The following is a 17,143-nucleotide window of genomic DNA, read 5'->3' on the forward strand; positions in this document are numbered from 1 at the left end:
TTAGGATCCCCTCCACGAACCTTGATGAGCAGGAAAAGCAGAACAAATACTGTTTTCTCCTCAACGAAATTATGTAAGAAAGCATTTTGACAACACCAGCAGATGAGAGGCAATAGGTCACTTAGGAGGAGGCAGAGATCTCCTTTTACCCATTAAAGTGATAGCTGGTTGGTTCTGTGCACATACATGTATGTGGGGCCTGAGTCTCAGCTGATTAGTTATCCCATTTATTTCTTATATACCAATTTTTTTCCTTAAAAAAGTTGGTCAGGCATGTGCAGAACTATTTACTTGTGACATTAGTGGTTACACACAGCCCACAGCAGGCCTTAGAGTACTGAAAGCTAGGCTGTATTCACTCACCTAGGTTACACTTTCAAGATGTTCAAGATGTAATGCTGCGCTTTCTTGTAGTTTGATAACCAGACACAAGGCCTAATTAACAGTGCCCTTTCATATGTTTTCATGAATTATGCTGCTAATTGGCTAAATGTCAATCACACTTTATTTAAATGTGCATTTATTTCAGTGTGTGGTGACAGAGGGCTGATGTTTTTGCTTTTATAACATATGAAATAAATTGCATCTAAACACTTTGGAGACAAGTAATTCTAACACAGGCTGCTACTGAGATTCAGAAGCCTTTATGTATTGCCAACCAGGCAAAGGAAGAAGTTGTCCCACTGTGCTCTGTGCTGTGTATGGCCTCACCTCCAGCACTGGGTGTGGTTTTGGGCATGGTGATGGGAAAGGGTCTAAAGGGCAAGATGTATGAGGAACAGCTGAGGTCCTTTGGTTTGTTCAGCCTAGAGCAGAGGAGGCATTACGGTAACCTACAGCTTCTCATGAGGGGAGCAGAGGGGCAGCACTGACATCTGCTCTGGTGACAACAACAGGACCCAAGGGAACAGCATGGAGCTGTGACAGGGGAGGGTGGGTTGGACATCAGGAAAAGGTTCCTCAACTGAGGATGGTTGCATTTGAGAAGCTTTGGGCCTCCATAAAAACAGAGAACATGTTTCCCCAAAGGGAAGAATACATTTATTAACTGCCTGGATGACTGAGTTTCTGGCATATCCTCGCAACAATTCCAGTCATGTCTGGATTGTCTTGTCCTAATCTGTGTAAATATAAGAACTCTGCTATAACATCATGCAGGAGCTTAAGTAGAATTTAGGCCAGTGACAGATAATCTGCTTTGCTGCTTGTTTTGACTGAATCATTAACATTTAGAGGTATCCCCTTTTAAATAAAGCTCTCGCTGAAATGCACATGCTGAAGCAAGATAATAGCCTGTTTTTTTCTTGAAACATATTACATCTTCTCATAGCAATGCAGGTAAACTAGTGTTGCACCACAATTTTTGACTCCTTCCTGTGTCATTTTATGTTGAGACCTGGTTGCCGAAAGACTTCAGATATACATGACTCTCATGCCATGAGGAATCAGCACAAAAATCTTACCATAAACATAGTGCTTGTAATGTGGAACTAGCTATTACAGGATGGCTATTAGCCACTATCACAAGGTGGGTGTGGAATCCTGACGAGGCCTGCTTTGTCTTGAGGTGTTATTTCCAATAGAACCAGACAACATGTAACTACATAAGCATAAAGGAAAGGCTCGGATGGAGTGGAAAGTCAAAATAAAAGTTGGCATTGATGGGGAAAAACACGGAGGTCAATCACAGCAGCCTGATAGCACCTCCCACCTCCATCTTGCACGCAGGAAGGCGGACCCCCGCAGGGGCGGATCCACAAGGGTCAGTCACGCCCTCCCGCTGCTGGCTCAGCCCCCCGGTCCCCGGGGCCTGCGGCACCGCTTGGCCGCGGCCGGCTTGTCTCCCTCCGGTCGGAGCGACGCGTTCGGGGTAGGATGTATCGCCGTCCGGCAGCGGGGGGCTCAACTCCCACAGGGAGTGGGGGGAGAGCGGCGGGAGCCGTCGGCCTGGCGAGAAGGCCGCGGCTGGGCGGGGGCGGCCCGCGCCTACGTGAGGGAGGGAAGGAAAGAAGGAAGGAGGGTGGGCAGCGCTTGCCGCCGCCCTTGGGGCCTTCCCTGGCCGCCTGGCAGCGCCCGGTGTGGGGCTTCGCGCTGCGGTGCGGCAGGACGAGGAGGAGGGGGTGACACGCCAAGCGGGGGCGGCCCGCTTTCCTCCCCCTAGTTGGTGTGAGGGCTGTCCCGGCTGCTTGCCGTGCTTTGTTCGGCTTGTCTTCACGTTTTCTGTCTTTGTTTTGTCAATTCCGAGAGCCGGGAGCCTGCGGAGAGCTGCGGGAGAACCGGGACATGCGGTGCTGGGGTTTGTGTTAGGCGGGGAGGCCTGCAGCTGTCAGCTGTGCCGGGTGTGTTGGTCACCTTGGCTCCTGTGGGGTGATGGAGGGCTGCGAGGAGCTTCAGTTGCTAACGAGCGCTGTCATTTTGTTGTGCAAGTCTTGCTGTCTTGGAGCCAATTTAACGCTGGTAGAACACGTATAATTTGGGAGGATTCGTGTCATTTTTAGCAGGTTTTTGGTGAGTTGTAAGTAGGCCAGGTGCTGGGTGATCCTTTTTCTTTGGTAGGTGTTCAGTGACAGATGCTCTGGGTAGGATACCAGTGGCCTGTCCTACAGTACAGATTCTTAACTTTGTTATTCAACACCTTTGTTTGCTTGAAAGGACGTATTTAAAACACATTTTACCATTTGAAATGCCATCAGACGGCCACGCTTATCCAGATGCTTTAATAACTCCATTATTTAAGTATTCAATAGGGTCAAGCATTATTTCTACTAGGCAGAATTAAAGGTTTTCATTCAGAGAGCGAGGTGAGTGAACCAAACATGACCAGTGCTTTTGCAGAAGAGGTTGATGAGGTGGTGATGGTAAACGACTCCTGTGACAGCAGCAGGCTGTGATTTCACAGTCAGCCAGCAGCTTCCAACAACAGAGCTGAGTCACTTTAAAGAGTCATAAATGCATTGCTTCTTGAACGTACTCTGATTTTACTGTCAGCTAAAAAGCTGTTCTTATTTTGAAATTCTTAGCAATCATATTGAAAAGGCAGCTTCTTAGTGCTACCTTTTTGCTTCACAGCTGGGAATAATATTAGAAATCAAGGTTGAGGGGGAAAAAAATAAGTCTTAGTAACCGGTATGTATAGCTCACAGTCGTCATGTTTGACATGTAAGGCCAGCTACACAGTCACCAACTGTAGCCCTCGAACAGCATCGTTGCAGAGATCAGGAGTTAACACCTATGTAGCAGAGACAGAAGAACTAGGTGAATTATGTGGAAGCTTGCTGGAAGTATTCCATGCTGAAGGTTCAGATGTACATCTTTGCTGGAATGTACTGGGTTTAAATGAAATACTTAACCAATTCTGTAACTAAAGTGCTTGCTCTTAGTATGTTCTAAGTACTTAATCATGGAATCATTAAGGTTGGGAAGGACTTCTACAATGATCTAGCCCAGCCATCCTCTTACCACCCATATTGCCCATTAAACTGTGTCTTGAAGTACCACATCTACATGTTTCTTGAGCATCTCCAGGTGTTGTTAATGCTATCAAGGATTAAATGCACGCGCTTCTAGTTTTTAATTTGAAGTGGTTGAATATCCTGAGTGGAAATGAGATCTGAGTCTCAAAGGAACACATTATAACATATCCTTTTTATTTGTCATTTAGGAGTATTTTTCCATTAATTAATTAATATTTGCCATTTTCTCAGCTCTTGTAGAACAAGAAGTGAAATGATAGGGAGGGATGGCAGCATTTTGCAGGGCAGGGAGAAATAAGTCCAAGGTTGGAGCTCTTTGCTTTGACTTTGTGAATATGTTACTCATTCCTGGGTTAGGAAGATGACTTTGTTCCCTCTGATGTCCTACTGACCCAAATATTTGACTGATATATTTATTTTAATACATTTTTTCCATTTCTCCTTGTAGCTTGTTAACTCTGCCCTGTGCTCTTCAGCACCTTTGTCCAGTGCTCTGAAAAAAGCCCTATTTGGTGTGCATGTGAGATATGTGCAGCTGCCCTATTACTTTTGTTGGATCACTATTGGAATATAAGAAAACTGGGGAAACATCTTTCAACCAAAGCCCAACTAGTGTTTGAGTTTTCTTTAATCAGAGGTTAGTTTTCAAGTACAGTGCTTTAGTAAATAGCATTAGAATTAAACTGCGGAAACATTTGATAGGAAACAAAAATTGAACCCCATATGAAAGAAAATAGGAAGTTGGCCAAGCAAAATACGAGTCTGCTGCTAAACAACACATTTGTGGTTCAGTTTGCTTTCTGAGCAGGATGCCTGTAGTCAGTTTATATGCTTTGTGTTTAGTCTAACATCCAGCCGCCTGCTTGGTAACGTGCCTTTCAAAATCCTGCTTGTAAGTTATTTTCAAGGTTCGTCAGTATGAAATCAGATTTGTGTCCTAAGCACAAGAATAGTTTGTACGCTGTGCAAGCTGTACTCAAGTGTATTGTATCCATTTTGTGTATTGAGTAAGAAAAGTTCTTTTGACTTGGATAGGTATAGAGGATGGATTGTAAGATGAAGTATATCCATAACTGTATGTAGATGAAATGCCTGCTGGGGTAGGACAACGTGGAAGTAGTTGTTGTGGAGCTGATTTGCCTTATCCTGCAGTGTAGGAAGGCGTGATTAACTAGTTTGCAGGAGTTTTGTGAGCATCAAGCTTGAGAGGAGGGGAGCTGCAGCAGACAAATGAAACACAGGAAATATATGAGCAACAGAAGACATACTTTTTGTGAAGGGAATACAGTCTGTGCTCTGAGCAGTTACCACAACCGGTGTCTGTGGAACCCTCTTTTCTAGCATTAGGCTTCAGGTTGGTTTTGGTACATTTATGTTGATTCGTACTAACCAGTCTCACTATTCAGAGCCTGGGCTTCTTGGTTTGCTGTGCAACCATGAGCTCTGTCTTGCTGATCATCAGACATAATCTACTTAATATTGATTTGAAGCAGTTGCTTTTAATTTTGTCAGTGATGATTTTCTCTTTGGGCTTTTTGATGATCTAATGTTACCTGAATTCTGGCTGTAATGTCACGTGTCAATGAAAATGATGTATCTTCAGTTTCCTTTCTGGATGTTAGTCACTGCTTGGTTTGGGTTTTTTTGTTCGTCTTCAGCATCCATATGGTTAATTTTTGCTTCTCTTTTATTCAGTGGAGTCCTTTGATATTTTTAAGCTGGTGTTTCTAGTGTTTACTTATCCTAAAGTTGCCTCCACATGATGTTTTCACTTTCACTTCTGATCTATTGGATCTCTATAGCCTTTCAAGTAAGCTTTTACTTTTCTCCTTCCCAAATCATTTCTGGCATCTCAGTTATCCGTTCTTGTTATTTTCATTTTTTAACTTGCATATAAATAAAGTAAAACAAGTACAGTAGAATGGAATAATTGGAATAATACAGTGGTAGAAAAGTACCTTTCCAATCGTGCATCTCCGAGATGTGTGTAAAACTGATGCATGTGAGAAGGGTCCCATTTGCTTGTGTTAGTGACAATAATGGCAGTGACTTTAAATATAACCGAGTTCTCATTGTGCTCATAGCTCTTCATTAGGCTTGGGGGCAGGGAAGGAGTGCAATCCTTAGCAGTTACTCTAAATTTAACAGACTCCTGTACTTTTCCATCATGTTAGTTAATGATGTTAATCAAAGTAATATCTTTTGTTCTCTTTAGGGTAAGCTTTTAAACTTTAATCTCTGTTCGGAAGCCTCACTTATGACCATTGACTAGCAAGTGTTTTAATAAGGTATTTCAATTTCAATACATAAAGACTTTGCAGGGGAAAAATGGATTTTGTTTCTCTATAATTTAATGGGCTGATATAGGAAAACAATGTAGATAAATATTTTAGAGTGAAAGTGAATGTATGCAATTAGGAAGGAAAAAAATAATCCCTTGGAGTCAGAAGATAAGAGGAGAAAGTATAACACAAACTAACTAATGTGAATTCTTATCTCAAAACAGAATATTTCCCTCTTAAATGCATTGACCTTTTGGTCAGCTCATGGTGAGATAGAGGCGTGAGCCTGCTCTTATGGAGGAAATTCACAGCAGAGCTTTCTTTAGAGTTATCCTTGTGACTCAGAATCCTCGGGCAGGAGACATGGAGTTTCCTGGAGGATGTAATGAGCTAACCCTCTTTCCTCTCAGCTTTCCTGTGTACTGTGCTGGAATGGTTCCTTGCATAGCGAATGCTAAACGACGGGCTTTGCTGTCCTAGGCAGCTGCTTTAGATAACAGAATCAGAATCACAGAATTGTAGGGGTTGGAAGGGACCTCTAGAGATCATCGAGTCCAACCCCCCTGCCAATGCAGGCTCCCTACACCACGTCACACAGGTAGGCGTCCAGGCGGGTCTTGAATATCTCCAGAGAAGGAGACTCCACCACCTCCCTGGGCAGCCTGTTCCAGTGCTCTGTCACACGTTGATGTTATCAAACTAGCTGATAAGCATGACTTGCAGGAGGTTCAGTGCCTGCTATTTGGAATGGAGGTATAAAAGAGCTTGCAAAATAGTTATTTACTGAAGATGTTCATCAATACAATTCAGCTGGTGAGAAGCAGTAGAAAATGATTCCATGTTCTCATTCTTAATGTATAACTTCCAGGTGCTTTCAGTACTTCCCTATGTCTGTTTTAAGGAAGAAAAAGGCAGTAATGTGGTACAAGTGTAACTTCCATGTTTCTTCACTTTCTCAGCAGTGATTATAATGTCGAATCAGCGTATGCCTTGCATGTATTACGGAGCTGAGGTTGGTGCTTTTACCTCCCTTTCCCTCAGCTGCGATGTATGTGCACTTATTACTCCCTTCCCCACCTTTCCTTTTCCCACACATCCTTGTAACCTCCTGTGTGTCCAGCGCTGTGTTACAAGTGCCTGTTTGTTCTTCCTTCTATGTTCTCTCTGCCCGTTTTCTTGCATAGTGAAAGCTGGAATGCTGTTGCTGCTTGGGATGGAGGAGTGGGAAGGGTTTGTTTCCATTTTGTGGTGTACTGAAAGTCAGCCCACACAGGAAGAGACAGAGCTTTGTTCTTGAAATTCAAGGAGTTGCTCCCGCAGTGTTACAGAAACTCCACTGACGTGATTTGTATTACAGCACATATACAGCCCATTCTTCCAAGTATTTTGCATAAAATTAATATTTCAGTGCATTTTCTTGAGACTTTTGTAACATTAACTCCTAGGAGCTTTTTTTTGGAAGACATTTCTCATGTAGTATGGCCATCGGTTTGAGTTTTATCAGGAACGATAATCATTTTAAAAGCGTGTTGAAGTCAGTAGAGACATCCTTACCTTTTACCTCTAAGTTTTCTTTCTGTCTGGCAACATAGGATGTGATAGCAGCTGAATTTGTCTGTAGACTCATTAGTGGTTTATTTGCTATATGGGATGTTTACTGTAGCCCTCTTGGTTTTAATGGACTTCTAATCTTTTGGTAGTACGAGGTCTGGATGTGCTGGTAACATGTCCTGTGAGGAGAGGCGAGGGCACTCAGGCTGCCCTCCTGCCTTTAGGAGGCTTTCTGCAGTTCCCTGAGAGGGAGAAGCAAAGGGGGATGCCATACCATACCATACCATACCATACCATACCATACCATACCATACCATACCATACCATACCATACCATACCATACCATACCATACCATACCATACCATACCATACCATACCATACCATACCATACCATACCATACCATACCATACCATACCATACCATACCATACCATACCATACCATACCATACCAGGGATGGGTCAGACTGGAAACTGGGAAACATTCCTTTACCATGAGGGTGGTCAGCCACTGAAACTTTACCTAGGGAGAAACTTGACATGGTAAGATGGAATTGCATAGTAGAATTTGGGGGTTTTGCTGACTAACGCAGATTTCTTTTTTATTTAGAAATTGTTCCTGTATGGATCAGCATTCTAGTGATGGTGAAACTGGAAGAAGACTACTGTAAACAAACCCAGGATGAATCGGGTGCCAAATGATGCAGAAAATGCTCACAGTAGCAGTGTGGAATCCTGCCCGTCCTTGCGAGATGTTCACTCTATCAACGCAACACACCTGATGGCAAGGATTGAGTCCTATGATGTCAGAGAGAAGAAGGGAATATCGGATGTCAGAAGGACTTTCTGTTTATTTGTTACTTTTGATCTCTTATTTATAACTTTGCTGTGGATAATAGAATTAAATGTGAGTTATCTTTTCAGTACACTTGGTCTTTATTCAGTTATTTATCCACTTCAGCAGTGGCTAATAAGTCTTCTATCCCAGTTCTATGCTACTTGTGTCTGTTGAAATTAGTTTCATTCTTTTAAGCTTTTATGAACTTTTTATCTGCTTATCTGCATCTACTTATGGTCATTGGATGTATGGTTTATATTACTGTGATAGTGGTGAGGTGCTGGAACAGGCTGCCTAGAGAGGCTGTGGATGCCCCATCCCTGGAGCTTTTCAAGGCCAGGCTGGATGGGGCCCTGTGCAGCCTGGTCTAGTATTACATGGGGAGGTTGGAGTTTCATGATCCTTGAGGTCCCTTCCAACCTGGACCATTCTGTGATTCGTATAATTAAGCCTTTTGGTGTTCCTGTAGTCTTATGAATTGTGCTGAAGAAGCACTCAGAGTCCAGTGAACTTTTCAGGGAGCAAGTAAACCAGAAGTATTACTATAGGTGGTTGTGACTGTTGGGCGAGTGTTAATTTTATTAGGATTCAGGTGTTCTTATTTTACTTAGCAGCTCAGAGTCAGTGATTGAAGTGTTAGTCCCTGAAAGAAACTTACAATGGCTGAAACCTTTGATTTACAGCAGTATGTTATACCTGAGACAAACTTAGAGTAATATACGTTTATGGTAGGACACATTCAAACAACATAAGCTTCCACAGTTGCTGCCTGTTATTTGTAAAACAGCATTTGTAATTTGGAAAACAAGGTGGTTCTTGTGAAATTACCAAAAGTAAATAAGATGGAAGTTTTGTTATTGTTTGATAGTAGCATCCAGCTTTTTTGAACTGGATTTGAAGCTTGTAATCTAAAGTGTGTGTTTAGGAAAAGGCGTAAGTGAAAAATGGGAGATGTTCCTTTTTCTGGTGACAAAGATACTGAGTAAATGTTTTTTTGTCATCATTCCAAGATAAACTATGTTGATTATTGATTTGACGTGATGAAATTTCATGAGTTGATTGTGCCAACAGTTTGATATAGTGAAAAATATACTTCCTAATTTAATCTGAGAAAGCAAACCTTGCCTGAACGATAGTTTTGTGATTATAACTTCTGTTATCTTGATAGGTGGAAAGGCTATTGTATGTAGTGTGTAAAGTTAGCTTGGCTTAAAAGAACCAGCATGTTGCATTCTGATGCTTTCTTTTTGCTCTTTGTAAGCTAGTTTCTTTAGAGCTTGTTTGACTAGGAGAAGTAAAATACGCTTTTGTAATTCTTGTTGAGTACAGTTTTTCATATTAGCGCTCTCAAAATGTTTAAGAGTGTAGGAAATGCTACAGGCTTTATTTGGAATGCTGTAGCATTACACATCTGTAGATCAGTTAGCGGTTGTCTTTGTGAACTTTGTCTTAAGGGGCACTTACTGTGAACCCTGAGCCTTGTAGTGCCTAATGTGTGCAAGAATGAAGAACAAGTTTTTGCCTTGCGAACAGTGAATCAATTCTATTGTGGTTCTCTGTTAATCCTTGTGTTAACATGGTGCTGATGCACACAGAATAGGTTGCTGAACTGTCTCAGAACTCAGTCATCAGCTAATGCTGATGTGTTGTGTTTTTATTCTTTAGTTTCTTTATCCTATAAGAGAGGGCTGAGGTGTCATGCCAGAGAGTGGAGAGAAAGAAAAGACCAACCAACCCTTATTTAAATGGACCTTAAGTGCAATACACCAGTGTTCTGTTTACTAATTTGTCTGCATCTTTTCTTCCATTTCCTCCTAAGTACTTTCCAAGGGTTTATGAGCAACATACATACAATTTCTCTCTCACTAGAATCTTCCTTATTTATGCTGGAAATAAATGCTCATACTTTGTCCAGACCAGTAAGCAATGGAAAGCTATGTTTAGCCAATTGTCAGCTATCTACAGAGGGGCAGGGAGAGAAGAAGAAGAAGAAGAGAGAAGAATAAACTAGGGGTTGGTGTGAGGAGCAGCAGGAAGAAATAAAAACGTTCTAAAATATTCAGCAGTGTAGCTGGGGAAAGAATATGAAAGTATCTACACTGTACTGCTTTGAGATGGTGAGCAGATGTTGTGGGATGCTGTGGTGCTTCCTATTTTTGAAAGCATGATGGTAATCAAACTCAAAGCTTTCTGTTGTTGTTTTCCAGTGCTTTGCACAACTACATTACACAGTGCTTAATTATCTAATTTAATATTAAAAACAAATAGCCTTTGGAATGGAATATGGACATAAAGGTTCCTTGCTAAGACGCTCCTCTTGGTCTCTAACCAAGTGAAACCTAAACTATTTTCATAGTAGCCTGTTTTGAACAGAAAGATCATGAGTACTTCCATCTGAAAGATACAGGGCTAAGGACAGTGCATTTCTGAATCTCCTCAAACAAATGAAAGAATTAAACCTGCTTTAGGCCTTTCTCCTACAAACAATGAATGATGACAGCTTCTATGCCTTTGACAGTATTTTTTAGTTTTGCTCAGTTCTTTGGAAACATGTAGCACATATATTGTGAAGGAAAATAGATATGTTACATGGATTGTAAGTGTATGAATTATATGAATTTGATTGTATTCACATGCTGAAGAATCAGAAGAGATTTTTAGCATTGCCTGTTCACCAACCTATGGCTGACGAGAGCTAATTTCTGGGTGGCTTTCTGATCAGCTGCGTATATTCTTCTCAGACACAAAAATGCTTAATGAATTTGTGTAGGAGAACTTGCATTTAACTTCTTTTGCCTTCAGAAACTTGTTTGCTTTTATTTTAGGACAGCCTGAAACGTAGCTTAGATAGCTCAGGTTATTAACAGTGATAAATCATGTGGCATCCTCATCTGTTTTTCTTGAATGCAATGTTGAAATTGATTTCTTAGAATGTATCTCTCCTCTGATTAGTTTAATGATCCTTGTGTACGTCAATCAGGAATTGCTAAGTTAATGTTTTACGTCAGTGTTTTTGACTGAAGTGATAAAAGCTATGTGTGTTGTTTCTTCGTAGGTAAAGGGAGGCATTGAGACTACCTTAAAGAAAGAAGTTCTACATTATGACTATTCTTCTTCATATTTTGATATATTTGTAAGTATTCTTAAAAAAAAAGTGGGGGGGAAGCAAAAGTAGAGTTTTCCAGTTTCTCGTCCCTCAAATATTTCCTGCTTTGAGTCCTGTGACAAGGTTGGTCTCTTCTTGCTAATTTAAACCAGAAGAGTTTTTGCCAAATAACACTTGTCTAGGAGTTGCCCAGTCCTTCGCTCTCAAGGAGTCTTTTGATAGAGGTGCTTTGGCACACTTAAATTGCATCTTCTGTTTTGAGAGAAGGAAGAGTTGAGAGAATGAGTTGTGGGCTTATACAGAATTTCTTCTGTTTCTGCTATACGTTCTGAACCAAATCTGTACTGTATTAAGTGGGTTTGTACCTCTGGCAATATCTGTCCCAGGTTCCTTTTCATTTTTGAGTGTTTTTTTCCCAACATTTTAAGAATTCTAATCACATCTTTTTAAAGCAAGTTAGAAGTATCTAGTATCAAAGAATATGCAGGCAAACTGAGGGTTAGCTTTCCTGATTCAGTGATCTCATCTGCCTGCTATTGATTTTATTTTCTAGCTTAGAAATCCCTTAACTCATCCATCTTTACTGCAGAATATTTGGAGTAGCTTGGTTCTGCAGGCATCTTCGTAAAGGATAATTGATTGCTGAAATATTAAAGAAGTTAAAGAAACATCATACTGTCGCATTTTTTAAGTCTTTACAGTTTTTAATAGTACTGTTGCACAGCAGTAACACACCAGTGGGATCAGCAAGATGCATAGTGATGCTCAAGTTATTTGCTGGATTAACTATGTCTAGATTTAACTGCTTAGATTCCATTTGGGTAAAACGATGGTAAATATATTCTGCGTAGCTTATATTTCTAATTTATATTCGTGCAGTTGCACATGCTTGTAAATTTGAGTCTCTGTAGCCATGTGAATGATACAAGTATCTCTGTGCTCTAAAAATGGAGCGTTATATTGTTTTAAAAAGCAAACCCACTTCAGGTTTGTTTCTTAGTAGTAGATCTGATGGTCCTGTTTTGTTTTGTTAGCAGTGTTAGTATTTTTAGTGAGCTGAGAATCTTGTGGTTCTTCTTTGTTCTGAATTAACCAACAAATATTTTTTTCCTTTCTCTATAGCTACTGGCAGTCTTTCGATTTAAGGTGTTAATACTTGCATATGCAATGTGCAGACTGCGCCATTGGTGGGCAATAGCTGTGAGTAGTAGCCAAGCATAATGGAGTTTCAACTAGAATGGATCAAACAGGCTAATTTTTAGATGCTTCTTAATGTTTGTATGTTAAGAATCATCTTGATGGTATTTATGAACATTCATTCAAGTTAAATGCTTAGGAAGATTTAGAGTCTGAAGACAAGAATTTAATAGCATAGTGTATGTCGTCCTTTTAGGTATCATGTTAAAGTTGAAAACTAACCTTGAATCCAATGTGAATGGGTAGTTGTAACCATTTGTAACATCTGACTTATTAATGCTTGCAATATATTTGCACTGGAAATACTGAATTATATTTCAAAAATAATTAGCATCTGTTGCACCAAGAATCAGCTATGTGTTAATTCACACATTTTTACTTGCTAGAGTTTTATATACCAGCCATGAGCATCAGCCCATGTACTGCTTCTTGCTCCAATACAGAATATTGATTATGCGTCCCTTCTTAGAAAGGAAGTTCTTGACAACTGTAATCAATTATACATACATACATACACATATATATATATATATATATGCACACACACACACATACACACACACACATATATACATATACATATATATATACATACATATATATACATATACATACATACATACATATATATATATATACATACACACACACACATATATATATATATGTAGTTCCTGAACTACCTATCAGCTGTATGAAAATCAACATTTAGAGCTGTTTGTATTAAAACAGCTAAAATAGTAAGGCTATTTTAATAACACTTCATAAGATTTATTAATCTATGATGTTTCTATTGATAAATATTTCAAATTGAAACTGTTGGATAATGGCAGAGATGAGAAAGTAAATCCAACTATTAGTCTTAACTATTCTTATTCTTTCTTTCAGTTTACAACAGCGGTGACCAGTGCCTTTTTACTAGCAAAAGTAATTATTTCACAGGTATATATATTCCAATCACATCTTTGCTTTACTTTGTCAGGGTCATTTGTTTTTAAAACAAGATTCTTCAGGTAAATTTCTATGTTATATTTTTTTACATATATATATATATATATATATATATATATTTTTTTTTTTCTTCTAGCTGTTCTCACAGGGTGCTTTTGGCTACGTGCTGCCCATCATATCCTTTATACTTGCATGGATTGAAACCTGGTTCTTGGACTTCAAAGTGTTACCACAAGAAGCTGAGGAAGAAAACAGTAAGTTTCTGTTGTCTCCCTCAGTCACTGAAGTTACCTCAGCCTTTAAGGTGCTTGATTTTGGTACTTAAGTTGCTGTGAGATGATGTCTGGAATTTGTTTTTAATCCCGTTAGGATTTTTGATAGCGCAGGATGCTTCCGAACGAGCAGCTCTCCTTCACCCAGGAGTCCTGTCTGATGGGCAGTTCTATTCTCCTCCTGAATCCGCAGCAGGTAATCAAGTTTGCATTTGGGAAGTTTTTCCTTATTGGCATTAGACTTCTGCATATTTCTTCCTCTTCATAGTGTAAGGGGGTGGAGGATGAATGGAGAGTGTACTTCACATTCTGAAATGAAAGATTATTTTATTCAGTAATTCATTTTGTTCAAGACCTACCAGATGAATTGCAATACAGATAGTTAGTGAGTCTTCCAACTTGTCTCAAAGGCATTAGAAAAAAAGATAGTCTCAAAGAAAATGGTGCAGCAACTGAATAGATGTGGCTACTGTTTTTCTGCCCTCTGTCTGCTACCAGTAGTGTTTATTTAGTCCAGCTTGAACTTAGAGCTTTACAGTATCTTAGGGCAAGGAGTGAACTTGAAGCTGCTTGAAAGACCAAGTGAAGTTTCAGTCAGGGGTTGCTTTCTCATAATAAAAAGCTTCCTCTGTGTGAAACACAGAGTGTGTTGAACTGAGAACAAGCATTAATTATACCTTGAGTCTGTGTACTGTGCACTTTGTTCTAGTTAAGCTTTGAGGTGAGTGAGCCAACAATAAACAATAGTGCAGTACTGAAGAATGTGTTTGCAGGCATTTCAAGTAAATAAATACTTTCTTTGTCTTAAGTGGGCTGAACTGCTGTGAACCCCAAGATCCCCTGTCAGCCTTCCTACCCTAAAATAAAAATCTATATTTAATATCTGTATTTTAAATAGTAATATCCACATATAGCTGCAGATGCTTTTGCCCATCTTGCATTGTTGAAAAATAAATGTTGGTGATTCTTCTCATTTAGTGGCTATCTGTGGTTGCTGAGTGTCTTGGTATAAGGGACTTAGAGCTCCATCTAGGGATGGCAGAGCATTAAAGCAATCTTGAGTGTAATAGCATCATAGTATCATAGAATCACTAATTCTGTGCAATACCAGCTTACGGTCAAGAAACATTTCTGTGATTCCATGTAAATTTGCAGTCTTATTCAGGTGGAAAGTGTTAGAATTCTATGCAGTAGCGTGGCCTCTGGGAGTAATGTGGCTTAAAAATAGCGACCGGTGATTAAAACTGAAAATGTATTTTAGTTAAAAGGTGTAAAGTCTATCATGAGGTTTTTAGGTAGAAGTAGTCTACTGACAGCAGAATATAGTATAAAAGGACGTAAAAGGGCAGCCAACATTTATTCTGTGGCATGGTGAGTTATTACCAGTGCTTCTTTCTTAGCTGAATTAATAACATTCCTCTCTTCTTCAGGATCTGATGAAGAATCTGAAGAGAAACAAGACAGTGAAAAACCAGTTGTATAGCAAATATGGAAAAGAGGTAAGTTCCTCTGTGTATCACTGAAATAATCTTACATGCTTATTTCTTCTTAGCTCCTTCTCAAATTGTTTGAATGGTTGGGCTGATTCTTACGAGTTCATCTCGCAGTCTTGACAAAGCTCAAGGAAGAAGTCCTGTCATGTTACTGAGAGCCAGCTGTTAGGCTCCTCTGCCCTTGAGTTCTGGCTAACCCAAGCACAGGAGTCTGAGGCACCTGTCCCAGTGCTCAGTGTTAAAGGCTGCGAACTTGGGTTGAAGCTCCTCTACTGCTTCTTCTCTGGCTTCGTGGAAGGAAAGTGATGGACCAAAAGTGGAAAAATAAAGGAGGAGGGACATGTCTCTGGAGATGGGGGTGCAGAAATGCTAGGAAAAGATTTTCTTCCAGTTTGAGTCTAGGGCATATCCCTGACTTTGAAAGACTGCATGGACAAAACTGCTTCAAGTATTTCCCCTTCACAGTCTGTTTAATACCACAAGTGGGTTGTGTTATGCAGGCTGTGTTTTAAGACTTTTGTAGCATACTTTGCTTAAATATGTTCATATTTTCAGAGTTATCTCACCGCATGCATTCATTTTACCACAAATGGCAAAGCTTGAGCTAGAGAAGGTATTAAATGTTCCGGAGCAATTGAAGCTTCTGACTAGAGACCATCTGTTGCCTGTCTGAAATAGTGGATGACTTTTTCTTCTGAGCCTTCCTGTTTTCTCTATTTGTTTTGACTCATCTTGTTTAATCTGTTACAGAAAGAAAATCTCTGAGGGAAGTTGGTGGGGATTCAGAGACTCTGGCAACAGTCTGTGATTGAGTTGCTGGTGGAGCTGCTGACTGGAGAATTTATTCCTTAGAAAGCAAAGGGAATGGTTCCCGTGTACTGTAATACCTCACAAAGATGTACCTTGTGACATATGTATATTAGATTGCCTCCTAGGTGGCATGAAAATATTTGTCCATGATGTATTATTCAGCGATTCCTGAAGTTGATCTTCTAATGACTAGGTAATTACTGGCAAGTGTCGTCTTCGTGTACCTAATCAAGAGACTGGTAATATAATGAAGTAAAACTTCTCTGTGGTGGAAGTCTATTTAATGGTTGGGACTCACTAGGTGAAATTATTTTATGTTTTTGCAATTTTGTCATTAGTTTTATGTTTGTTTGTTTGTTTGTTTTTTTAACTCCGTGCATTTTCTTTTTTAATGGATATGTTCACTTTCTAAAATAAAAACGTCAAAATGTGGTTAATGTGCTGTGATACTTTGTTGCTTTATCAGATGGAAAATCAGCTCATAGCACTCTTGTTTCTGGTAGGGTTGTGAGGATTCTGGTTTACATTGATTTGGTGAAGAATGTCTTGCGCTGGTTGAATACCTGTAGAGATGCAATGTGGGTGGTAGCAGAACACCATTGATTTCACGGTTGTGTATGAGATATCAGAAGGATGCAAAAAGGTTTCTGAAATAGTTTCGTTCCTATCTCTGTGCTGTTGTTGGATGTTGTTCAGGTTCAAGGAGCAAAGTGGAGGAAGTGAGCATTTGCAGACTGTAATAGTATTTCTGTAGTAAAGAGAAGCTTCAATCAGTTGTTGGATATAGGTATAAGATGTGGTTTGTTTGCGTTTATTTTCCACATACAGATCTCTAGTATTAACCCATGCTTCGTCAACAAAAAGCTTAGGTAGCACTTAATTCCTACCTAAAGGAAAATGTAAGTGTTGTCAGTTTCTTTACAAAGCCATGAGCTTTTAATATTAGGAACCTGCCCAGCAAATGATAAGTACCACCATGTCCTTCATGCGTTAACTTGGGTGTACGTAATTCCCTGCTTTGCAGTATTTCTGGTGAAGCAGAAGCGTAGGGTTGGAGAAGATATCGCAGTCCAGGGGAGGTGCTGGTCGCTGTTTGCTGCACTTTAGCAGAGCTCAAAGGGTCTCAGAATCACTGCTTGCAGGGTCTGAGATCATTGACTTCTGTCAG

The 17,143-nt window shown here is 40.0% G+C and overlaps 1 protein-coding gene across 10 annotated transcripts; it reads left to right on the plus strand.

Moving 5' to 3' along the window:
• Nucleotides 1–1,785: 1,785 nt before the first annotated feature.
• Nucleotides 1,786–16,412, plus strand: STARD3NL (STARD3 N-terminal like). Of its 10 annotated transcripts, none has more exons than XM_085538140.1 (9): nt 1,786–2,339; nt 7,919–8,215; nt 11,202–11,279; nt 12,375–12,452; nt 13,338–13,391; nt 13,537–13,654; nt 13,770–13,868; nt 15,103–15,171; nt 15,916–16,412. In XM_085538140.1, exons 2-8 carry the CDS (start codon nt 7,991–7,993, stop codon nt 15,153–15,155), a joined length of 705 nt encoding a protein of 234 aa, XP_085394266.1. In that variant the 5' UTR covers nt 1,786–2,339; nt 7,919–7,990; the 3' UTR covers nt 15,156–15,171; nt 15,916–16,412. The 10 variants fall into 10 exon arrangements, with proteins under 10 accessions (XP_085394266.1, XP_085394270.1, XP_015709703.1 ...); XM_085538144.1 differs by having other exon boundaries at nt 1,786–1,870; nt 15,280–16,412; XM_015854217.3 differs by having other exon boundaries at nt 1,786–1,870.
• Nucleotides 16,413–17,143: the final 731 nt, after the last annotated feature.

The sequence above is a fragment of the Coturnix japonica genome, chromosome 2 (genome assembly GCF_054131305.1).
Source record: "Coturnix japonica strain WE chromosome 2, WE-NBRP24, whole genome shotgun sequence".
NCBI classification, from domain to species: domain Eukaryota; kingdom Metazoa; phylum Chordata; class Aves; order Galliformes; family Phasianidae; genus Coturnix; species Coturnix japonica.